Below are 9494 nucleotides of genomic sequence, written 5' to 3'. Positions count from 1 at the left end.
AAGAAAGAAGGAGGGAGAAGAAGGGGGAGAGAGAGCAATAGAGAAGAAGGAAGGATTGAATGGAATTTCACATCACTGGTCCTCAAAGGCAAGAACACTCAAAAGAAGGCAAGCAATTATAATGCTATTTTACTGCATATGTCATTGTAATTAATATGCCAGTGTATCAAAGAAAAGAACTGTAAACATAGCTGTGTACAGCTGGCGGGTCATTTTTAGGTTGAAGTATTATTTTATCCTTTATCAGTTCTCTTTTTGTTCCACCCAGAACCATCCACCAAAAGTAGAAATGCAGAAACAGGGGCATATACACTGGTGAGGAAATGAGGAGAGGCAGCGGGCATCATTAGAAACTTTTTTTGGCCATAGTTTGGAGACCATTACTTCACATTGACTATTTCTTTATGGGAGAATTAAAAAAAAAATCTTCAATAAAAAGATCAATTGAAATCACCCATTCACACAATGTTAAGTTAAAAGGAAGGACAAATGGGGGGAAACCATGACTTTGATTGTCTCCATCCCTTTCTGAAGCTACCTTGCTTTGAGTTGAGGTGACAGAGTCCATTTGGAGATTTCTGACCTCTGTGCACATGGAATGCTATTGTAGTTGGTCATTTCATTTCCTGAGTGCTAAAAGGCAACACTACCTTTTTTGTTGTGGAACTAAGATGTATTTTGTTCTTCTCTTCATGTAATCTAAACATTACTTAAATATTATCTAAGGACTTTGGCTGGGTGTACTTGAAACAAAGTCAGGAAAACTTAAGCCCAGGGATCCAAAGGTAACTCACCACGCCTGCGTAATGGACAAGTTCAAAATGAGCTTCACATTTCTTCTTATCAGGCTTGGGCTTCTGGAGATGAACCGACTTTCCAAAATGGTTGTCGAAGAGTTTGGTCTTGAAAGTCAGGTCTGTAGCCTTAGGAAACATACACTCTTCTTCAAGGATGGAAAGTATGCCCATTGGCTGTTGAAGAGGCATAAGAGCAGCAGATTAAAAAAAAAAAAAAAATCTGCACTTTCAGTATGGGGTCAGCATAAATTCTTTCCCAGGAACCTAATCAATTGACAAAGGGAAGAATATTCACTGCATAGAACTAGCAATCATCCATTCAACTAATATTAATTAAGTATCTGCTACTTAATACCGATACATGTAGCCACTGGTGATTGATGCCACTGTAAGCCACATATACTAAGTGCCTGTCCTCAGGGTGCATGCATTCTAATGGAGTGGCAGACAATAGGAAAGTAAACAAAGAAATGACTAAAAAAAAAACAAATGACTTGGTGTGTAGAAGTGCTCTGAAGAAAACATTCAAAGTAAAGAAATAGAGAATGACAGGAGGTAAGGAAGGGAGCTCTTTTAGATAGAGTCCTCGGGTAAGACACCTCTCCTAAATGGGAACAACCTGAGCAGATCTGTGCACACATATTCCAGGCAGAAAAATGAAGAATGCAAAGGCCCCGAGGCCAGAGCCTACTCAGCAAGTCTGAGGTCCTACCAGAGGTCAGTGTGAGCAGAGCAAAGCCAGCTTGATGGAGCACATGGTAATACATAATGTCAAAGAGGTAAGTAGCAGCTGGATCTCAAAGGCCTTACAGGCTGTAGTAAGACATGTGGCTTTTATTTTAAGTGTAATAGGAAGCCTTTGGGGACTTTTTAAATGAAGTGCTGTGATTTGATTTATGCTTACAGAGGATCATTGGTTTAGAAAGTCGGGGTCATGGGCTCAGTCCTGCCTTCAGTCTGTATTGGAAAGCCAGTGAGCTAAGAATGGCTTTTACATTTGTAAAGGGTTTTAAAAAGCAAGCAGGTTGGGTGAGGTGGCTCACACTGTAATCCCAGCATTTTGGGGGGCTGAGGCAGGTGGATCACCTGAGGTCAGGTGTTCAAGACCAGCCTGGCTAACGTGGTGAAACCCTGTCTCTACTAAAAATACAAATATTAGCCAGGAATGGTGATGCATGCCTGTAATCTCTGTTACTTGTGAGGCTGATGCAGAAGAATTGCTTGAACCCAGGAGGTGGAGGTTGCAATGAGCCAAGATCGTGCCACTGCACTCCAGCCTTGACAACAGAGAGAGACTCCATCTCAATAAACAATCACAATATGTTACTGCAAATCTCATGACCTCCTTTAGCACAAATTTTCTCTAAAGAACCATATAGTCTCTGTCACACCTTTGCCATCAACTTTGTCATTGAAGCATTGGAAGCAGCATGCGACAACATGTAAACAAAATGAGTGTGGCCATGCTCCCATAAAACTTGATTTGCATAAACAGGCTGCAGGCTAGATTGCGTCCACAAAATCCATTTGCTGACCCTTGGTCTAGAGTACTGGTAGTGTTGGAGCTTATGAGAAGTCATTAGAAATTAAATATGTATTGAATTTAGAACTGGGTGCCAACTCGCTGATGGAGAGGATGTGGTGTGTAGGAAAATTTTATTGCATTTATACTGCACATAATTTTTTAAATATATTTTTACATTTATTAGACTTACAAATCCTTTACTTGACTGCAAATTTCCTGAAGGCAAAAGCTATTTATAAGAAATGCTTACATTTTTCTACAGCATTTACGCAGAGTGTTACATACAGTAGTGTGGTAGAAGGCCTAAAATTAAGGCCCAACATTATGTGTGTCTTGACATGTGGGAAAAACCAGAAGGGGCCCAAAAGTTCCCTTTCTATTGTGCTTCCATGTTAGGTCCCTTAGCCAAACTCCCTCCTTATGGCAGGGACGAGGCATAGTGCCTGCTTATCCCTGAATAATGGGTTTAATTTCTCTATCAGCCCATGAAATTATTCAAACAAGCCTATGGCATCCTCCTGTAGGATCCTATTGTCACATCGCCTGTAATTACGACAAAGTCTGCCTCCCACAGCCCCTGCTTGTTCACTCTATTCTCAGCACAACTCTCTTGTGGCCCTTCATGGTTCAGGGTCTCCCCACTGCAGGCTGTGAGCATTTGTGACTAATAAAATGCTGGTCTCATCTGTCTAGTGTTAGATGTCATATGTTCAGCCTTTGCCATAAACCTAGGGTGGGATTCCCTCTCTCAGCAATGAAGAGAAAGCAATCAAAACAAATGTTGGGGAAGCAGCAAAGGAGAAAGGACTTACAGAGTGCCTACATAAATTGGTCATGAATAACATATAAACTGGGAACAACAAATCACGGCAAACTGCAGGAGGCCTCTGGGGAGGCAAACTTCTCCATGCCTCATGTTCCGCTGCAGGGTGACCTCAGCTCTGTTACCATAAACATTGTGCTCAAGGACGTAGAACCCCTTTGTAGCACTATGACATAGCCAGACTTGTAGGCTCCTTGAAAGGCCCACATTCTACCAGCTGTGCATAGTAAGGTAAAGATAACCACATGTTCTTGTTTTGTGACACTCCCAAACCGCCACTGTTATCAATCTTTAGAATGACACACCAGTTCCGGTTCAGCGATTCACTCCACCATCACGTCACCCTCTCCCCACCATCACTCCACCCCTACCCTATGGGTCAAAGTGATTGTAACCAGTAAATAGTGTGGATGATCACTGTTTTCTCCTCCAGTCATGAGTGATGCCCCCCTGGTCCCACTTTCTCTCTTAATCTGTATTTTTCTCATTCTTTTGTTGCCACCGAACTCGGGGTACCCATGGGTGTGACTTGGGGCTAGTTCTCTACAACAATAGTTGCAAAACAGGTTAACTTGGTGGTTTAATAAAAAATAAAAGCTTTGTTTTAAGGCTATTTCCAATAATACTAGAAGTTCCTGGAGTGCCAGGATGATGCCTTCTGGGGTTTGCACTTCATAATCTTTATCATAGCAAGTTCCGAGGTAACTAAAGTGTAGGCCCTCAGCACATTTCTGCCAAGTAATTAATTGACAGGTGAATCCTGAGACATACAGGTTTGAGCTCTGGGAACTTGACTGCTTTGCCGTGATCAATTATCAAACAAAATATTTAAGAGTTTCCAACCAAAAAAGCATGGAGTTATGTGTTTAAAGAAAATATTCATGTGCATATAAGATACAACTAGATATTAATGTGATTCATTTTATATTAAAAACACAAGAATTAACACATCTGAAAAGCTCTAGGGAGGTGATAACACTTACATAATGCCAAGATGTTGCTAGGATTTAAAACATTTTAGCACTTTCTTTGGGATATCTGATACTATTGACTACTGATGCATGAAAAATTCCTATTGTCTGATGGTATATCATTGTATAGAAACAATAAAAATTATTCAGGTCAAGTTAGGCCAATAAAGCAAATAATAGTGGAGTTTGGACTCAAAAACCAGTGAATGAAAGTATTGAAGAAAATTTTCTCTTGAGGTTGGTAAAATTCTAAAATCTACCCAATCTTCTGAGAAATTTTCCAAAGAGCTAAATAATTGGAATAAGTATGTTGCCTTCCAGGGTGTTTACACCAAATGAATAATAAGTTTTAAAATGTACAATTTGCAGAGTATTTATTAAGAAATAATAAGGAAAATCTCTTTACGAATGCCTTATGTACAACCATAAATTTGTAGTCATATATTAATACTTTAATATGTAAATTTTTGATGCCCAAGTTCTAAACAAACTAGAATATTTCAAGTAATAAGTGTGAGCTAATTCTATAATAGATTTGTTCATAGCATAAATGTGAAAGGAGGTCACTATAAACTCGAAGACCAAATTAACAATTAAAGTTTGTATTAGAATACATTTTTTGTTTTAGTTTATATAAACTTTTTTTTTTTGAGATGGAATCTCACTCTGTCATCCAGGCTGGCATGCAGTGGCATGATCTCTGCTCACTGCAATCTCCATCTCCCAGGTTGAGGCTATTTTCCTGCCTCAGCCTCTCTAGTAGCTAGGACTATAGGCATGTACCACCATGTCCAGCTAATGGTTGTATTTTGAGTAGAGACAGGGTTTGACCATGTTGGACAGGCTGGCCTCAAACTCCTGACCTTGAGTCATTTGCTCACCTTGGCATCCCAAAGTGCTGGGGTTACAGGAATAAGCCACTGAGCCCAGCTGATATAAACTTTTTTAAATAAACTTACAAATATGAAACCTTTACGTATGAAAATCCTTTTTTCTTATATGTATATGGAAATGCCTGCTATGTGACATTTTATACATGCTGATGTATTTTAGTTCTTTTGAATTTTAAAAACAACCCATGACTCATTTTATTTTAAGGAGTGAGTTTGATCATTAATATTTGCTACAAATCTTCTTCACATAGCCTCCAACCAACATAATGGGTCTTTTCAAAATTTAGAATCTTTTCAAGGAAGGCTTTGTTATTCTCATTTGCCTGACCTGGATCCTGTTAAAATTGTTCATAGAAAACCAAAGACTTAGCTTTCCCTTTTATCATCTGGTCGCAACTTTTTTCTCATCTTATCGTATCAGTAGAAAATACAACAGGAAATTACATCCGTGATGCTAGTGTGTTATTTGGAATAACCAAGACTGGCATAAATGAGGCAACAGACTTCAGCTCAACTAAAAATCAGTAACATTCACAGAACTTGTCAGGATCTGAACAATGTCTATGTCCCACCTTCCTGTCTACAAACAGCATCTTGTCATAATCAAAGTCAGTATATAGCATAGGTGGCAATTGCTAGAAGCTAAATCTGTCCCTCTGAGGACCTCCAGTTCTTTTGTTTCATTTCTAATCAGAAAGCTACAGCTTTATAAGGCCAGAATACATTTACCAGATCAGAGTTGGTTCATCTTTATTACTATTTGTAATCAGCTCATGGTTGATTCATTATTATTATTTTTTAATCAGCCTGTCTTTCCCCCAGGAATTTCACTGGTTAAAAAATAAATAAAATCAATGGTATATCCACTCCCTGTTGGAAATAATCGTTATTTTCAAGAAGACCTAAAGTCTAATAAATGAAATTGATAGGACACAGATTGATAAAATGTGAGGCTTGCAAAGGACATGGAGAGGTCAGTCGCCCTAGCTCCTTCCTAGCAGGATTTTTAAGAATCAATTGTGACAGCATAGCTAGAGTTTTCAGGAAATTAAAGGCTTCAGGCTGCCCAGATCCATCTTCAAGATTCACCACAATCCACGCTTATGGCGAGGCACAAGCGGCCTGTAACTACTCACATGCTACCATGCTTGCTCCCGTGGGGAAAGCCACAGAAAGAATCATACAGAATTCCCCAGCAAACCCAGAACTCATCTTTCCCAGAACAAGCAGAAAGGTTTCAGAGTATTGCGACATCACCAAATTCAGAACGCGTACACTATAGCTAATTTACTAATAAGCCATGAAGTATTGTCATAAATTACTTAAACTAACTGGTACTTGTCCAATTAAATGAACAAACTACATCCTGCAAGGTAGTGGCCTTGAGGATTGATGGCAGTTGTTTGTTTGCATGCTAATTTGCCAAATTTCGTTAAGCTGCTCTGGGTCTACTCATTCACCTTATGTTAATCAGTCAGGCCCGACAGTGCTCATATTTTCAGCCCTGTGTTTTTCCAGTCAGGAGCATGGCCATTTTTAATCTCGACAAGTTTCCTCGCACATTATCAGTGGAGGCCATGCATTAGCAGCAAATGTGCAGTGAGAGCCTGCGTTAGAGATGATGGAGTGGGGCAACTGACGAGAGTTTCGTTCGGATGGCACGGGTCATGCACACAAACACCATGAAGATAAAATGTGCAGGGCTGTCTGCTCCCATTTCCCATCCCCTGACAGAGCCTGAGTCCTGACATGGATCAACGCAGCAGGCAGGGACAACTCTCCCGAAATGAAAATGGACAAGGAGAAAACATATATTACCTTCTCAATGAGATCTATGCAAGCTTGCAAATCCAGACCAAAGTCAATAGATACCCATTCAATGCTTTCTTTTCTATATTCCTCTTGCTCCAGAACAAACATGTGCCAGTTGAAGAACTGTTGTAATTTTTCATTGGTAAAATTAATGCAAAGTTGCTCAAGGCTATTATACTTCAAGGATATGAATAGGTGAAAAGAAAAGATAAGAATAAAATTGAGGTCCACTTTCAAGAATGTCCAGTAAACAAAAAAACATAACCATTATTATATGATGGCAACTAGACCCAACAAGTAAGGAATGCTCAATTAACTCAATTAATTGTAATTTTGAATTGTAATATCATTAAGTACAATTTTCTAAAGATTATTACAATAAATAGCACTTAATGGTATTAAAATTTGAAATCATAATTCCTTTAACTCTATTTGCCTTTATGTGAGCCAGAATTAATAAATCAATAAACTATCATTAATTATAACAATAATTATTATTAATAATAATTATAGCTTTTTTCCAACCAGGATAGCCCTTAAGGCTTGCACAGAATTGTCCTCATACTTTGACCATATTTTCTCATCTTCAAGTGACATTTTCTAATCTTCTTATACATATTCATTGACTTCCTTCTTACCAGATACACTTACCTCAAGGATTTCAAAACCAGTGATGTCAAGAATGCCAATGAAGAACTGCCTTGACAGCTGGGCATCCAGGGCCCTGTTGATCCGTGTCACCAGCCACTTAAACATCCTTTCATACATTGACTTGGACAGGTCACCCACAGCACAGGTTACCTAGAAATCATATTGAAAACCCTCCTTCATCTGACAGGAGTGTTCCTTTCAACCTTGGGCATTCTCTCTCAGCAACCACCTTCTAGTCAAATCAGGATGTCTTTATTGACCTTCTGTGGTTCTAGCATTCTGCTGAATACAATGAGAAAAGGAAGGAAGGAGGGAGGGAGGGAGGAAAAGAAAGAGACAGAAAGAAAGAAAGAGAGGGATGGAGGGAAAGACAGGGAAAGAAAGAAAGAGAGAGAGAGAAGGAAGGAAGGAGGGAAGGAGGGAGAAAGAAAGAGAAAGAAAAGAAAGAAAGACAAAAAGAAAGAGGGAGGGAGAGAGAGAGAGAAAGAGGGAGAGAGAGAAAGGAAAGAAAGAAGGAAAGAAAGAAAAGAAAGAAGAGAGAGAAAGAAAGAGAAAAAGAGAAAGAGAAGGAAGGAAGGAAGGGAGGGAGGGAGGGAGGGAAGGAGGAAAGGGAGGGGGGGAGGGAGAAAGAAAAAGAGAGAAAGAAAAGAAAGAAAGATAAAAAGAGAGAGGGATGGAGAGAGAGAGAGAGGGAAAGGAAAGAAAGAAAAGAAAGAAGAGAGAGAAAGAAAGAAAGAAAAAAGAGAAAGAGAAGGAAGGAAGGAAGGAAGAAAGGGAGGGAGGGAGGGAGGAAGGGAAGGAGGGAGAAAGAAAAGAAAGATAAAAAGAGAAAGAAAGAGAGAGGGAGGGAGAGAGAAAGAGAGAGGGAAAGGAAAGAAAAAGAAGAGAGAGAGAAAGAAAGAGAGAAGGAAGGACAGAAGGAAAGGAAGGAAGGAAGGAAGGAAGAGAGGGAGGGAAGGAAGAGAGGGAGGGAAGGAAGGGAGGGAGGAAGGAAGAAAGGGGGGGATAAAAGGAGGGAAAAGGGAGTAAAAAGGAGAGAAGGAGGGAAAGGAGACACAGAGATGGGTAGGAGAAAGGAGTAAGCTAGCCTGGTGCCACCTTGTGAAAACAGATGAAAGGAATCAGTTTCCTATTACTAAAGGACCAACTAGCCCAGGGTATGGTATGGAGATGTGTTCCAAAGCCTTGCTATTCAAAGTGTGATCCTAAGACCAGCAGCAGCAGCATTGCCTGGGAGTTTATTAAGAATGCAAACTCTCAGGCCCACTTCCACACCTACTGAATCAGAATCTGTCAGCTCACGGAATCCCCCACATTTCCTGTTGACAAAGACTCTCTCCTCGACCAAACTTTAGTGAGGCCCCTCCAACCTGCCTTTAGCCTGATTAGCCCAGCTGCAGGAAGACTGCTAAATTTCTCCATTGAAATCCCCTCATCCTTCATCTCTGATTAAGTCCCTTATCCCTCACCTTTGATGTGTATGTTCTTGGCCTGCCTTAGCAAGAATCCCGTTAGGTCAGTTTTTAAAAAATCTTCCTACCCGCTGCCGTTAGTAATTTTCCAACCACGGATCCCCTCCCTCTGGTCTTGTGTTATAAATCCCCACTTATCCTGGTTGTATTTGCAGCTGAGAACAATATCTCTCCCCTGTTGCAATGTATATATTGCAGCAGTCCTGAATAAAGTCTTCCTTACCATTTTAACAAGTTTCGAAATATTTTCAATACCATGCACAATAGTTTGAAAAGTAGTGGTATAGTACGCTAGCAATTTATAATCCCTAACCTTTATTCTGCCACTGTGGTAGCTGCTAATGAGTTGTGTAACCTTTGGCAAGTGACCTAACCTTTCTAGAAAGCAGCATCTTCATCTGAAAAACACTCTTGAAGGGTCTTCCTAGCCTTGGCTTCCAAATCTCTATTATATTAGTTCCCAGTGTTGCTTTCAACAACCTGGACAGAGAATAGCCATTTGGTGCATCATTCTGACTCAGATTCTCCTACTGTAAAACTGAGGCTGCCT

General features: G+C 40.0%; 1 protein-coding gene across 1 annotated transcript in view; it reads right to left on the bottom strand.

The window, feature by feature from the left end:
- MYH15 (myosin heavy chain 15) overlaps positions 1-9494 on the bottom strand; it is a 181044-nt gene that overhangs the window by 97611 nt on the left and 73939 nt on the right. The window contains exons 15-17 of the mRNA XM_037732018.1: positions 7473-7622; positions 6828-6998; positions 795-971 (exon numbers count right to left, since the gene is read on the bottom strand). Coding sequence (XP_037587946.1) covers positions 795-971; positions 6828-6998; positions 7473-7622 — 498 coding nt within the window. The remainder of the gene's footprint in view (positions 1-794; positions 972-6827; positions 6999-7472; positions 7623-9494) is intronic.

The sequence above is a fragment of the Cebus imitator genome, unplaced genomic scaffold (assembly GCF_001604975.1).
Source record: "Cebus imitator isolate Cc_AM_T3 unplaced genomic scaffold, Cebus_imitator-1.0 Scaffold439, whole genome shotgun sequence".
In the NCBI taxonomy this organism is placed as follows: Eukaryota; Metazoa; Chordata; class Mammalia; order Primates; family Cebidae; genus Cebus; species Cebus imitator.
The sequence above is the reverse complement of the archived record's forward strand: the minus strand, read 5'-3'. Positions and strand labels throughout refer to the sequence as shown.